Source organism: Lactuca saligna, chromosome 6 (assembly GCF_052625555.1).
Source record: "Lactuca saligna cultivar CGN05327 chromosome 6, ASM5262555v1, whole genome shotgun sequence".
Taxonomy (NCBI): Eukaryota; Viridiplantae; Streptophyta; class Magnoliopsida; order Asterales; family Asteraceae; genus Lactuca; species Lactuca saligna.
The window spans coordinates 16,196,026-16,213,687 of record NC_136422.1 but is presented as its reverse complement, the minus strand read 5'-3'; the positions used below and the strand labels follow the sequence as shown (position 1 = coordinate 16,213,687).

General features: G+C 30.0%; 1 protein-coding gene across 1 annotated transcript; it reads right to left on the bottom strand.

Moving 5' to 3' along the window:
* Positions 1–6,485: 6,485 nt before the first annotated feature.
* Positions 6,486–10,316, bottom strand: LOC145003306 (uncharacterized). The gene is made up of 2 exons (XM_078962437.1): positions 9,927–10,316; positions 6,486–7,126 (listed from the first exon to the last, which is right to left on the bottom strand). Exons 1-2 carry the CDS (start codon positions 10,092–10,094, stop codon positions 6,608–6,610), a joined length of 687 nt encoding a protein of 228 aa, XP_078818563.1. The 5' UTR covers positions 10,095–10,316; the 3' UTR covers positions 6,486–6,607.
* Positions 10,317–17,662: the final 7,346 nt, after the last annotated feature.

The following is a 17,662-nucleotide window of genomic DNA, read 5'->3' as shown; positions in this document are numbered from 1 at the left end:
ATCCACCATTAGACCATCCATTTGTCCAACACATCATATTCATCTAAGTGGTCCATTCAATATGTTCATCCATATAGCTAATCTACTAATCCAATTTATCCATCAAGATATGTCAAAATGATCCACCCATCTAATCCATACATATCGTACATTTTTATCAATATTCCATCCATTTTATCCATTAATTCGACCCACAAAGTTGGTATATCCATTTGATTAATCTAATTGATTTGTCTAGTTAGTTCATCAAACTGATCTACCCATCATATTTAACAATTTAATCAATATAATCGGTCCATCAATTCGATCGATCCATGCATCCATCCATCCTAACATAACTCGTGCATCAAATCTATCCATCCATCTACCATATTTATTTTCCAACACATCCATCAAGCTTATCCATCTCATTGAACTAATTCATCCCATCCATCCAATTGCTTCATCGCTTTGATCCATCCATCTACTACATATATTATATATGTCCATCTTATAGTCTATTTGATCGGTCCATCCATTTATTCAATCCTTATGATATATATTCATCAAATCATCTAAATGATCATATGATTTATCCATCCATCTAATACTTCTGTCTATCCTTCCAATCATCCATCTATCTATTCCTATATTTACCCTATATCCCCATCCATCACTTAAAATCAATATGATTAATTGATTTTATCTGTATGATCCATTTATCCATTTAATCATTCCATCTATCCAATAGGAATATCCGTTTATCTAATTGATCTATCCATCCATCAAGCCCATCCATATATTCATTATTGTGTTCATCCGATTGATCTATCTGATCCCTTCCTTCATCATAACACTCTTCCTATCCTATTTATTTGATATACTTAATTATTCCTTTCGTTCCATAATGTGAACTTATCGTACAACCTTTTGATAAATCCCTTGATTTATTCATGTGTTCTATCCATTCTATTACATATCCGATCCATCTAATTGATATATTCATATGATCTATCCATCCATTCACCTATCCATATATTCAGTTTGCCCATATGATCTACCTATCCATCTACACATATACTTGATTGGCCTATACGATCCATCCATCCATACAACTCGATTTATCCGTCCAATCCATTTATATGATACTTCCATTTATCCATCTATCCCTTTATACTACTATCCATTCCATCCATATATATGATATATTCAATTTATTTATTAAATCCATCCATCCAATATATTTATTCATCGATTTAATCCATCTCATTGCATCTATCCATATGACTTACAAAACCAATCCATCTACCCTATTATCTAATTAATCCCTCAATTTGTTTAATCTATCTTTATTTACTCATTTGATCAATTTACTAGTCTATTCAGTTAATCCACCGCCACCAAATCTATCTTTGATCCATTTAATTGGTTTATTCAATCATTCTAACCACCATCAAATGTAACCACCATCAAATGTATCATTCAATTCATCCATCCAATCGATCTATCTTATCCAATTTTTGATGCATTTATCCACCGTATCCATACATCCATCTATTTGATTTGTCTTATCAATGTATATATCCATTAATAACTAACACTAGTTAAGACCATGAAAAGGAGGTTGCATACCTTATAAATAAGAGTGATAACATATGCATTTCATCGTCTCAAGATCCAAGAAAATTTCTCAAAACTCATAAAAGTGTGTGAAGTAGTGTTTGGTTGTAAAATACAAATACACTAATACTTGTTTACTCTAGTAAATTACCATTGGATGCCTTGTAGTTGATTATGGGACCAAATATACGATATATTTTTACAAATTTTCTAATGTAGTTAAGCCTTTTTGTTCTTTAAGCTTTTTTTGGATTCGCTCACATGTGAAGAATCGGACTTGGTCATTCATAGTTATAATGCACTTTGCATTTAATGTTTTGGGAATCTATCATTTCAATGGTATTGTTTAGTTAATTGTCTATTTTTTAAAAATCATGAGCTCACTTAGCATAAGCTAATGTGGATGTATTATAAGTTCTAGGCGATAAAGAGCCTTAAATGTCGGTTTTTGGGCATAAAAGATTTCTAGAAAAATTTTAATATGTTCATACATTTTAGAAGATGGCTACTTTTAATGTATAGTTGTATAGCTGTTTCGAAGGATAGTAACATCTTGAGATAAATTAATTAGATTGAGGTGATAATCTAGTTTAGTTATTGGTTGCTAGTATGTATTTCATTATACATTGTAAGAAATACTCCATCTATCCTGATTTTGATTAGTTTTTATGGTAAAGGTCCAACACTCATTATGTAGTTACCATTTTCATGATTTTGAGTAGGGGTGAGCAGTGGAAGTGTGTATATGTCTTCAAAATCATAACGCATCAGAATTGTCAAATCGTTGTAAGTGGTTCCGTTTCTGGTTCTTAATTACTGAAACTGATAAACAGTGGTTTCGGTATTGGTTCTTGGTTTTTGGAACCGTTACCCGCTAAATACCCTAGCTAGGACCTATATTTGTGATTATTTTTGGACATCTCATGTATTGCAAAGTGTAGAACATTTTGAAAATATTTCATTTAACTATATTACTAGGAGTTATATATAGTAATGCTTATCTAATAAATAATGCTGCAAAAGTCGCTAGACGGTACTAAGTCGTTGACTAGCGACTAATGACTAGTCGGAAACCCTAAATTATAAATTCGTTAAATGTAAAAAATTGAATACGACTTATATCATAATAAAGTTGTTAAATACCATCATGTCATAACAAAATAGGTTAATATAATTAATACAACACTAATAATATTCAAAAAGTTTTTATTGAGTCAGCTTCTATAGCTTCACTCATTGTCTAGACATCGCCAAGCATCTTGAGTCGGTTGCATACCGCCTACTCGCCTAGGGACTAATCATAAATTAATCTGGGAACAATCAAGATTTTTACAACATTGTAATAACTATCCAACGCTAAAGTTGTGACTCATATAAGCCAAATCTCTCATTCACGAGTTAAATTATTAAATGTGGTGAATGTTATTTAAATTAAATATTAGGTGTAAGACTCATATGTTATACGGGTTTCATAAAACAAAAGATTAAATATGAAAGTTTAAATAAAAATTTATTTAAATTTGAAATTTTAGATTTGAAATTTAAAATTTAAAATTTAAATTTAAAAGGAAACATATAAATACTGAGTACTAATATTGTAATTTATTGGTTATTTTAAATTAAAGCAATTATTAATTGAGGTATAAATATGATGTATTAATTAATAAAATAAAAAAAAAATGAGAAAATAACAAATGAAAAAAATATTTGTTCAAAAATACTAAAAAATAACATGTGTCAAAGTTAATGAAAGAGTGACATGTGACAAAATTATTTTCATTTATTAGGAAGGATATATATCAATTGCTAAGTTTGTGATACAACATCCTTACAATAGGGGCTTACGATTTATAAATTAAAAAAAAAAAAAAAAAAAAAAAATTCTGATGATAAATTTAGCATAGTTGTGTCACGATTCAAATAACTTGTGACTTTTCATGCCTATATTGGAAGCTTGACAGTTTTAGCGGCTAAGTCCTCAAATGGTAAGATTGTAGTCTATGCTGTTGTTAACTGTGGATCCATTTCATATCTATATATGGCTAAAACGGTATGTCTCGTGTATCTCATATCGATTGAGGGAATAAGTGAATTAAAAGATGAAAGCATATAAAAGACGTGATGGAGCTTGTCAATAATTCTAGGTCCGAAAAGAATATTTTAGTTAGGTTGGAGGGAGTGGTGCCACCGAAATCGTACTTCCTCCCCCGTCACATAAACGTCATGTCACATTTTACCACCCAAGTGTGGTTTCATGCCACACTAAGGGTGTGATGCCACACTTTTTATTTCTTTTATTATTTTTGTTTTTTTTTTAAGTATTTTAATTTAATAAAACTTTTTTTTAAACTATTTTAATTTAATATAACTTCTATTTTAATAAAAAAAACATAAGTTTTCATTACTTGAAAATTAAAAAAAAACAGTAACTAAAAAAAACCCACACACATGACATTTAAATAATTGTAGAAACTTAAAAAAACGTAAATAAAATAACTAAAGCAAACTACGTAAATTTTTTTTGAAAGAGTGGTGATTTTAAAAAAAAATAAAAATTGAGAGAGAGAGGAGATTGTGTTGTGAAAAAAAATTAAGTTGGTATATATATATATATATATATATATATATATATATATATATATATATATATATATGAAAGAAAAAAAAAGTTTAAATGTTGAACGGATCAAATCCTTCCTCAACCAATCAAAACACACGTCTTTAAACCGCGGTCTGGGGGCGGTGTTCCCATCCTATGTGGCACGAAGTGCGGTCTTGGACCGCACCCACACCGTGCAGTCTTATGATTTCTTTTTAGTTAGTTCATTTGTTTTCTAAAAGTTTGTTCTTGGTAATTGAACCACCGGTTTTGGTTATAGGAATGGTTCTAAGAGTTTAAGAACCATTGTAACTGGTTGCGGTTCTCGTGTTGCATAACCCAAGATATATATATTATTGTGCAATGATTAAATTTGTTAAATTAAATCAAAAAGTTGGATAAAGGGTGAGAAAAACACAAAATAATGGTCCTTGACTCCAAGGTGTTGCATAGCCAAAGATATATATATATATATATATATATATATATATATATATATATATATATATATATATATATATATATATATATATATATATATATTATTGTGCAATGAGCTTTTAAAAAAGATAGATGGACAAATGAAAATCATCGACTGAAAAGATGTCTAAAAAAGTAAAGAAATATGTATTATTCATACTTTTGATAAGAGAGATATTCAAGAATTCTTATATAATGTGTCAAGTTCAAATTTGAACATCACCTTTAATTCCTTATTGTGCAAATATTACAATAACCTTCCCGTATTGACCAAATGACCAATTAGTGTGTGACACCTAAGGGTAGCATTTACCTTTTCCAATATACAAAAACTAACATGATAGGGCTAACGAAAAGCCAAAGAAAGTAAACTAAAGTGATGTTGAAACGAAGAGACTAGTAATTATCCGACCAAAGTTGGTACCAACTACCAAGGACGTGAAGGGAATGCAAAAGTGACACAGTCAAATGTAAGATTTGCAATCTAATGATAGCATGGTGGTGGATAATATATTGAGATAATGACCGATATTTAGATTTGATATCTACATCAAAGTGGTATGGTTGATGACATTTATTTAACCAATTTGAAAATGTTTGGAAATTTATAAGCAATTGTAAGTCGGTAATTTCTTTTTGTCCCATATTAGTTTGTAATAAGTAATTTGTGTGCCTTTTATAAGACTTCTGTTGCCTTAAATCTTCAAAGACTACATTGGATGTAAGAGGATGAAAGGTTTTCAATTTAGGTGCACACTGCATGGTTTGTTGGGAGTCAATGAGTTTTTGTTTTTAGCTAAGTTTAGGTCAGATTAAACTTGAACCGATCATTGATGGTTGACTACAAGTTTTTCGAATTCGAACTGAGAACCTGTCCACCATAAATAGGATCCACTCGTTCCCATTTATTGACTACCGCCACCAAACCTCTCTCTTTTTCTCTCTTGCGTTTTTGTTTTAGCTGAGTTTAGGTCGGATCAAGCTTGGACCGACCGCCGATGGTTGACTACAAGTTTTTCAAATTCGAATTGAGAACCTATCCACCATAAATAGGATCCACTCGTTCCCATTTATTGATTACCACTACCAACGGGAGATGATTTGTACACAACAATTTTTTTCACACACAACAATTGATACTTTAAAATGTTGTACTGTACAACTCTATAATGCATACATTGTTGTGTATGGTAAATAATTGTTGTATACGAATCACTTCCCACCACCAAAACCTACCACACTCTCTCTCTCTCTCTCTCTCTCTCTCTCTCTCTCCCCTTTATGATACAACTTTCTCTTGATTTCGTAGCATTTGTTTTTGTGTTTATCGATTCTTACATTGTTGTAGGAAGGAATGATAAATGCACTAAATCCGAAGGTTCTACGTTGCAACTTATGCCCATTGGAGTAAGTAAAAACATTTAAGAACATGAGTCATTACATGTAGTTACTAGTCAAGATCAACAAGTTTTTATCCATGTTGGTTTTAATTTTTGTCTAGTCTTTTTAGTTCTTCTGACAACATGAAAATCTTATTCTATCTTTCTTACAGTTAGATCTGATCGCAGAAAACTAAGTTTTGCATAAAACTTGGTAAACACATAAAAAGTAATACAAATTGAATTTATTATTTGCAACGAATCGATATATAATTATAAAAATTAATTGTTTGTCGATTCGTTTGATGTGGTTGTTACTAAAAATTCGAAATTAGTTTACAATACTAATCACACGATTGTTTGTCTATCAAGTCTACGATTAAAAGAAAAGTTTATTGCTTTAACTATAATTATGTTGATCATATATAGATTTATAAGATACTTAATTTTAGACAATATTAGTCCCTCGGATTTTTTGAAAATGCGTAAAACAACATTACATATTTCCATCACACTATGATTAATTAACATGTTACTAAGATGAGCTTAATTACACCACATTTGGTATCTCATCCATCTTTTCCTTCGATTTCCCAAACACGAAATCAAGATTATAAAGCATTGGTACCATGGTGATCGAACACACAAAAACAAGCACAGGGCCAAAAATCCAAAGCATGAGCGGAAGTGCTGAATAGAAGATCCTGTTCCCCATAGCATTAAGTGTGAAACCCTTCTCTAAAAGCTCTGAAACATACTCACAAGTAACTGTTGATTCAGGTGGGCAGTTAATCAAGAAGTTAACCTGGTTAATGAACCTGATTGATAAAGAGTGGCACATGAAAGATGCAAGGAAGACAAGCAAGAGTGTCACATATTTCAATGCTACCATAAATTCACCATGAGCCCCATAAAGAGCATCACTGATTGGTTTTTTAACGCTATATGTGCTGCTAATAACTGCTGCTAGACCTGAGCATAGAAGTATCGATGTTGTAGCCATGAGAGTTGCTCCCATTATTGTGTTTCGAAGTGTCTGAACGGCTAATATATTTTTCTTCTCGTTATCCTGTTAATTATATAGCAAAAAACTAAGCTATATCATTACACCTTAAAAGATATTATGCTTTATCATCCGGGACTTTAAATTAAACGTTTATTGGCATGTGTTAACAAAAAAAAGATGCATATTTGTGTTCGGATGTTTGCTGGCTTATGTTTTATTTTTCTAATTAATTACAAAAGCATTAACAAATCAAACTTGTTTATTTCATTTTATGCGATTTGCATAAAAAATGTCACGTTATGATTTATAATAAAAATCACACATACACATACATATGTTGAGATTAAACGGATACACAAACTTGTTGATATGATCTTGTCATTTGAATAGATAGTCAAATGGCCCAAAAATTAATTTTTTTTTGGCTAAAATATTAATATAAATGACGTGGTCAGCATTATTTAGTAAATGATCTACAAATAGAAAAGTACATATATGATGACTTCTATAATAATTCAATTATAAATTTTGGGCTTTTGATTTGTTGGCTGAAACTAAATGTAATTAGTAAATATGGTAATCATGAAGAATTGATGGATAATAGTTAAATAATGCGATCTTTTAACTTATAAATATGCCAAAGAAACGACTTTTCACTTTCAAAACAAAATTTAATAATTGTTTTATAAAATATAAACCTTAAAATAGTGATCCTGTAAATATAAATTATAAACCAAAAAATACATTAACATTGTATTTTTTATATTTGTCCAATAATTAGTCTTTTTACATGTAACATTAGAAAACACAAATATATAAAGATACTAGGTGTCAGATCCATGTATTACATGAGTTTAATTAAAAAAATAAATATAAAATTTTAACAATTTGAAAAGTTTGAATTTATAAGGAAAAAAAAATTGAATTATTAAAATTAATAAGATTTTAATGTATTGAATACATTACATATATAAACTCTTTCTAATAAATACTTTACATATATATTACCTTACACATTAAATATGGAATTTTAATTTAATAAAATAAAAAATACAATAAAATGACAAGTGGAAAATATAAATTTTAAAAATTCTAGAAAATATCATGTGTACAAATGAATAAGAAGAGGATATGTAACAAAAAAACTTTCATTTATTATAGGAGATGAATTTACATATACCATCAAGAATACAGTAATAATTGTTGTGTGAACTTTTTTTTTTATCTTACTTCTTCTAAGATTCTTTGCATTTACTATCATATTTAATGTATTTAATGCATTATATATATATATATATATATATATATATATATATATATATATATATATATATATATATATTTCTAAGAGTTTTTTTTTGCATTTATTATCATATTCAATGTATTTAATACATTACGTATATAAATTTAGTATTATGTGATATATTAATTGAACTAGGTATGAGACCCGTATGTGATAAAACAAAATATTAAATATGAAAGTTTTTAAAAAATTATTTAAATTTAAAATTTTAGATTTGAAATTTGAAATTTAAAATTTGAATTTAAAAGAAAATATATTAAATAATATATGAGTATTAATATTGTAATTTATTAATTATTTTCAATTAAAGTAATTATTAATTAAGGTGTAAATATGATGTGTTTATTAAGAATAAATAAAAAAATGATTAATTGATATCCTATAGGACGTAAGACATAATATCTTTGAAAAACTCATTATAAGAGCTACTTAAAAATCTTCTCTAATACGATATTCAATTTATTGAACATTTTGGGTGGGAAGAAGCTCTAAAAAACTGTCATAAACTCCACCAAATAATGTTTTATATGGGGAGAAGAAATTCATTCCTACTTAGATTTCCACTGAACACACTTTCTATCCACATGAATAAGTTGATATTTATTTATTTGTTAACATTATTATGCAAGAATAATAATAATAAAGGTGTTGTTTACATACTTTGCAATGTATATTTTATTAGATCATTCGTTATAGACACTACTAATAATTATAATGATTAGTGTTATATTATCATTACTAACTACCACTAAAAGATTATGATACACACCACTATATCCCTCTTTTTATATATATATATATATATATATATATATATATATATATATATATATATATATATATATATATATATAATTGTAGAGTGAGATGGAGAAATGTAGAGTGTTGTGGTTGTGCTCCCGATCATAAATAACCACAAAAATTTTCCACCACTAGTCACCACGAAACCTCTCGTGATGACCATATATACCAGATCGTCTTATAAGCAAAAATCATTTTTCACGCCGAAAGACCCTATGTGTATTTAAAAGTTGTGATTTAATTAATAGGTAGTTGAGAGTTTAAGTCAAATAGATAAATTTGTAAATTTATAGGTCAGGATTATAGGATTTGTGAGTTAGTATAGATAACAGAAAGAAAGCTAAAACATAATGAAATAAGTGTGATCGAACATTTCTCTCCAAACTTAAATCCAATTCGAAAACGAAGACACCAAGAGAAAGTGTAAAACATTTTTATTCAGAAACACAACTTCTAATAAAATATGTAGGTCTTTATATATTTTAAAACAATAATGTTATTTATAATAAAAAATCAACTATCGTGTTATTCACTTATTTATGTAATTATTTGCTCTCAATCACCAAGTTAAATCGTCGTCACATGAAAATAAACACATAAGAACTCAAAACCGTGAATGATCGAACTGCGATATAAATTGTGACCTTGAACATCGCATTCAAATTGTTTTCGGGATATCTATAATTAATTTAAGATGCTCAAAAGAAAATTTTTATGTAGTTATTTTTATCCAGAATGGAGAGTTAACACTGCATGTACCTTCATAATGGTGGATACCCACAAGCGTCTTCCATAGTTATTGGTGCCGATGATGGTTGAGAGTGGTTTAGTTCGGACCTTCTGCCATAGCCAAAGGTGGTAGCCAATGGTGATCATAAAGGATAATGGCACCAATATCATGTCTAGATAGCACTTCTTCCATTCCATTTTAATCTGCTGTTAGTTAATTAGCAAAGTCTTCTTCTGGTGTCATAAAGAAGAGATGATATAATATATATAGAATGACTGAATGAGTGCATCAATGAACAAAGACGGTGTTGGACGCAAGGTTCACAATCACAAAAAGCAAATCCTAAAGAAAAAGGGGGAACACCATTTTGATATGCCTTACAATCACTGTGACTTGATCATGCAACGAGGGTTTTGTTTTCATCTAAACTTTTTAGACTTCAATTTTATATATAAAACTTTTGTACTATATATATCGCCCATGTTTTTCGTTATATTTACTAACATGACACCTTGATTTTTTTTACTTTTATAAGCATCACTTTTGGACGTCTTGGTGACCAACACATGAAGGTAAATAACAATGTGCCTATATATGGTGGGATGGAAGGATGTTGGACATTGCCCTCTTTCAAAAAAAGAAATCATACAAAAATGTATAATTTTTAGGATTTATGTTATAAATTGTCTCCATGGATTTTTTTTTAATTTTTTTTTTATATTTAAGTTATAGGTTGTAACTAGTGAGTAGTGATTGCCATTTTTATTCAATAAATTAGAATCTAAAAATTCATTTTATTCATATGCATTTGATATTTTTAATATTATTAATTCTTTTACTTAGAACTCTTTTGGGTTTGTGGTTGTAAAATAATAACTTTACTTTTAAAACTACAATTTTACCCCTGAAGTTGCTTGAGGAAAACGATTTATCAAAAATCACATGTTTAGGGTAGTAGGGTTGTTACACATTGTCATTTACTTTCCTTTTTAAAGGAAATTTTATGAAACCGATTATTTCATTTTAGTTCTATACGTTAGTATCAAACAATACATGTGATACAAACTGATGACAATATGATTGGATTGAATGACTTATTAAAACTAATATAAACACAAAAATATATATATATATATATATATATATATATATATATATATATATATATATATATATATATATATATATAACTTCAAACGGATTTTTTATTAATAGAAGAAAAATGTCTCAAAAGTAAAGAAACCCAAAATACTTACACAAGAAAAAGATAAACTCCATTCCTTAATACTAGGAAATAGGAATTATTATAACAAGATTTCTATTCACATATCTACATCAAAACATTAAAATAATGTTTCGGAATGTTTTTTAAACAAAGTTCCATAAATTTTCGTTTCACATAACCTTTGTGAAATTCATCTAGTTCAGAGACTATCAAATCACCTCCACGGATTTGCTAATGATGACATTACACTTCCATTTCAAGTTTCAACGTGCATTAACACTTTTAAACCATGCATCATCCTCACTATCTCGAGTCTGCTTCATCATCATAATCTCCAACGAAAGGCGACAAGTCTTCAATATTGAATATAACAGACACATTCTTTATCTTATTGAAGATAGAAACATTTGTGCCAATACAATTACTTTTCTAGTTAGATAAAATATGTAATGGTTTGACCACTTATAAACCAAATTAAAAAACGTTGTCAATTAAGTGACAGAAGACTTGTTTAATTATATTTTGACTCTAACAAAACTCTAAATGGTTCATAACAAATATCATATTTTTATGATTTTGAGGGTTGATGAATAAATAATCTACATGTAATGGCAAAGTTGGTGACAATTGAGAAGTGGATGAGCAAAATGATGGGGAGACCGGAGTGAGATCTGACGCTGCATAGTCGACACTCGACACACCAAAACCTATGAAAGGTCAAGCCACCGCACCAAGTGACCCCGACAGTTTCTTGTTTCTTAACAAACGAATCATCATATTTAAATCTAATAAAAAGATTTTTAACTTGGTCCTACTATTGTCACCAGATAAGATGGTGCAAACATTTTCACTATTTTACAATAGAAAATCATATTCTCAATTGTTTAAGATAAAATTTAATCTTAAATCATTTCAATTTTTGATATTTTTAGCATATTAAACTTGTTTATTATTTTAAATTGAATGTTAACAATTTAATTTTCAATCTGATATATTTAATTTATTAATTTAAATATATTGTTAGATATAAATTATATATTATATTTATAGTTATCGATCCACTATATTTTATTTTTGATTTAAAGTATAGTATTAAACTTAAAACGTAGACCCAAATTTATATATCTAATTTATTTATGTGTAACCACTAGTATAAATCATTAATATAATGGGGTTATAGTAGTTGTCTCTTTTATCAAATGGTTTATAACACCATGTATCTTACCTGATAATTAACAGGGAAAATGATTTACAAGTCCAAGAAAGTTTTCAAATTATTTAAAAACCTCAATCATGTTTTGTTTGTCCAAAAAAATTTAACAAACTTAACATTTTGTCTAAAAACCCCAATTAAGTTACACTTTCCTGAAAATCAAACAAGAGAAATAGATGACGTAGCTTATTACCGCATCGGGAAAATGACTTGTTAGACCAACAAAGTTTTCAAAACGTTTAAAAAAATTCAATCATGTTTTTACTGTTAAAAAAAACTCCAATGAACTTAAACAAAACAAAATTGGGATTTTTTTGAATGTTTTGAAACTTTGTTGGACTTTCTAGACAAAAAGTTAAGTTCATTGGATTTTTTTGAACAGACAAAACATGATTGAGATTTTTTGAATGGTTTGGAAACTTTGTTGGGCTTTTAAATCATTTTCCCTAGATCAATAATGTCAAGTCCAAAGCGAAAGCCGGTTCATCATACAACATAAACAATTAACAAGAGACTTGTCCAAAACATGGTTACAAATTAAAACCAATCACAGGCTATAGAGAAGCTATGCAATACAAAATACCATAAGTTCAAAAGTGTTGTCTAAATATTTCTCTCATGCTAATCTTCAAGATACCAAGTCCTAAATTGCTTCAGTTATAACTTATAAACATGAATACATGTCACATGGAATAAAATATATAAGAATAAAATACACATTTACTTACAAGTTTAACGAAGGATGTTGCAACTGATTTTCCTTTATCAGACTTAGTTTAAGTTATGTTAGTGTTTTAACATCTAAGGTGTTAGGTGAGATATTTGATATCAATGTAAGGTGGGAGAGTAATAGCAATATTTATAAAAACTATTGGGTTAATTTAATATCAATATTTGATAAATGTTTAATATCAATATTAACTAGAAACTTAAAAAAACCAAATAGAGGAGTGAATGTATAATTTTTATGTTTGTTAGATTATATTTCACAGGCCAAAGGCCCATATAATCCAGTTCGCAAGCCGAATAGTCTATTTCGTAGGTGGATTATACAGAACCGGATCATTTCGCAAAAGATCCCATGTAAAACCGAAGCTATTACTACAAAATTTTCAAAATGACGTGATTTGAGCATTTCCTTTTTGGAAAAATGTTAAGAAAGGTAGTTTGTTCTTATTTTCTTATATTCACTAACACTCATAAATAACAAATTAATCTTTATTATTATTTTTATTAATAAAAAATAATAATATATTGTCAAGATATCTGTTTGATTTATATGGTTTAAAATAAATAATTATATTTTTATCACATTAGTGGCAATTAAAAAACAAAAAAACATATATTTTATTAAATATCATATTTGCTATAAATGTTAGTGTCGTTGTATTACTCGTATAAACTAGAGTAAATCATCATGTTTTTAATTTATTGCAATTTTGACTAGTTGATTGGTTTACTTCGGGTCACTCGTTTGTCACTGTTGACATGGCATAGGGGTTTTGACGCGGCATATTGACTTAATACTATTTGGTTATATAATGCTGAAGTGACATGACGACGTATCAGAAGCGGAAAGGAAAAATGATGCAAAAGACACTATGTTTTCATTTTTTTGCGATTTTGATACTAACTTTTTAAGCTTTTACAATTTTGACACTCCATTAAAAAATATGCAATTTACCCTATAATAAAAGGTCTAAACCCTACATACATGTAGTATAACAAAAATTTAAATGCAGATGTATTAGTTGTAATAACCATAAAATTCGAACCAATTTTAAACTCTTCAAAAATTTAAAATCAATAGTTAATACAAACTTGTGTTCAAAAATAGCCTAACATCAGAGTTTTCCTAGAAACATAAACAAATCATGAGGAGTTGTACAATCACGCATTCGCCTTGCCACGATCTCCTGATGTACCTGAAACAATAAGCTGAAACTGTAAGCCCGAGGCTTAGTGAGTCCCCCAAAATACCGATACACTATACATAACACATATACAAATAACGACATGAATTGGGTCCACAACTTTGCAGACTGGATTACCCCTGGTCCCACAATGTGAGTCTGGATTGCCTTCTGGGCCTACAGCTCACATATGGATTGTCACCGAGCCCACAGTACGAGTCTGGCATGCCCCACCTAGCCCTCAGCTCGTATCAGGAATGCTCCTAGGTTTGTTGGTTACAGCACGAAGCAGTATCCTCAACCCACCCCACATAATATGTCGACATATAAAACAACTAATGCGCATACAGATAAACACATAATAACACAGGTAGTCCTACAGATCTACCTAACTGTATAATACTGACTCATACTCAACAAACTACCAAATGATGGGATATCATATCCGATGGGCCAACCTTGGTGCCTTAGACCCCTTAGTATAGTGAGGAAACTCACCTCGTAAGTAGTGTTGAAATACTGTAAATCTCTGGCTGCTGACTCACCGGAAATCCCTAATTGTTACATAATGAAATTACTTGGTTAATACCCAACATTATTTCCTTAACTAAGTTTCTTCATTACTCATTAATTCCATTCCTTTTTGTTGGGCCAAAGGCCCACACCAAATCCCTAACTTGTTGGTCCAAGTCATAATCCACTATTTAGCCCAATTTACCAAATTGGGCCTAACCTCCTTATTGGGCCTAAACCCATGATCCACTACCACTAATAGCCCATGACATCTTATTTGTTAAGCCCAACAAAGGCCCAAACCTCGTTAGTGATGGGTTTTGGTCATAAGACATCCTATGTGCTCATACAAACCCTAATGCTTGGATCTAGGTTTCTCTATTGTACATGCTTTGAATCCAAGACTATAAACCCTAATTCTAGCATACATATAATCATATTAACATGAGAATAAGTTTATAGTGTTACCTTGATTGTTATGTAGCAATAACAATCCCAAATCTCCTTGAATTGACTTTGGAAGGCTTAGAGTCACAAGTGTCACTCCTCTAATGGTTCACAAACACCATAAGCAAGAGGATGAAGAGGAGAGAGGTTGGAGGCTGCCAAAAACGTGTGTAAACCCTTACAAGAAGCTTAGCCACGTTTTTGAGCCTTAAGGGGTCTTTATATAGTTGGGCTATTAGGGTTATCTAACAAGGAAACCCTAATTCGGATGCTTAAGCCCTAAGCAACCCATAGACTCCTTTAATTAAGCCCATGGACGATTTCCTTATGGGTTTCCCATTAGAATTCGTCCATCCCTTAATATAAGGCAATCCATGGCCCAAATTGCAATTATCCTATAATTACAATTCCAGTCCCTTAAGTTTAATTAATCTCTTTTAGTCACAAAACTAATTACCAATTAATTATTGACTAATATTAATTAAACAATATGATTTCTCCTTTAATATATATTATTCCCATAATATGTTAATAAATCATATTTAACCCTTACTCTCCATAATTCATCCTATCAAGTTGCTTTGGTGAAGGCAACCCAAAAGGACCATGCACCATCGGGTCAAGTACATACCAAAATAGTTATGGACTTAGACACTAATCCAACAGTCTCCCACTTGGATAAGTCTAATAACTATTCTGCGTATGACTTCAGATCCTGATCTGCAATCGTAGCTTTCCAAAGCCGCTGTCAACTCTGATCCTATCAGATACGCGTGTCCTTAGATAAGGGATCATATATTCCTCCATTCTGGATATCGTATGAGATATGATTTTTAATCATTCTCTTTGTACTACTTCTCGATTTCCGATTTATGACGACAGACTAATTGAACAAATCAAATTAGCCCTAGCCCGGCCGAGCATTTACGTATGTCATCACTAAACCATCGAGGGGCCCAAAGATATCGCTTCTATCCTACCTTGGATAAAAGGAACGGATAAACTTTGATACAATGCTTGCTTGCACTCACTAACCAAATCATGCACAACAATATGTTTTATAACACCAAGTTACTAGTGCGTTTACATATTATCAATGTGCAACCGATTAGCAAGATACAACTCACACATCTCGGTTTGAAGAATATAAGATGTTATCGTCTCACTAATCACTCGAGATAGTGATCCAAGTGAGCGTGGGTTTAATCCAATGCTCAAATCATATTCATAAGCACTCATGAACGTTGCAGCAAATATTTGCTTATGTCTAATACTTTTCTAGACAATCCACACACCAATTCATGACAGTCTTCATTCATATCTACTTCCAACATATGAACGACTGTGGCCCGTTTGAATAATTCGATTATTCTTAATAAACTCAATTATTCTGGAAGTCAAAACATGCAAGGTGAAACACAAGAATAATACTAATCCCATATGGCCTCAAACCTTTGAGTACAAACAAAACACGTTTTATTTATCACCATATAGATTACTCATTATTTGTCGTTTCGGGTAATCAACTTCTTACTTGAATTCCAACACTTGTCCCATGCTCCTAGCATGCACACAATGTTTACCTATGGTTCTTAATTTTGTGAAATAGACAAATTGAACACATTTCCAATCATTCTCATTTTACAACTCCAAATCCATTTTCTTAAATGTAAGAATATCAAATTCTTGTTACTTATAGAATATACTAGATTCTAACACTTTATGCAACGATACTTTTGTAATGTCACTGCACCAAAGTCTCAAAGACTATTGCCAATGATATTACAAAGTCCTCTATCGGAGATTGTTACAAGACAATTCCTTAGATATGATGTCTCTCACTCAAAGTACATTCCTTTGAACATCCTTTTGCATAAAAGTTTCTAATCTAGACATAGATTTTCAATATTTACTTCCTAATATGGACACGCTTCCATATTTTCCATATGACAACTCATTTCTTAATAGAATCTTATCTATTCGTAATGATGTCGATATTGTCCATCCAATATGGAAACATTTCCATAATTTCCAATACTATACTTCCAACTACTCACAAGCGACCAATCCTCGTCAAACTTTGGATTGTCCTTTGATAGTTGTTTAATTATTTTAGTCAAAACCGATTCTAGTCCCTTTTCCCTCTAAATGCGCTAGATATTTGGAAAATTTTAGAATGGTAAAACATTAAATCATTTGCAATCGATCCTATACTCGAAGCGTATAGGACACGACGCATAATGTTTTATTTACTATGTTCTCAAAATTCGAATTGTGAAGAGGAATGCCGTAATCATAATCGAAACTTTAAGAACACACTATGTACCCTTGACTAAATTTATTAACATTCCACAACCTAATCCTTTAGATTTGAAATGAAGCATAATATTCTCTCCCTTAATTATAGCAAAACAACTGTACAACCCTTACAACTTTGCAAAGTATGACTTTTGT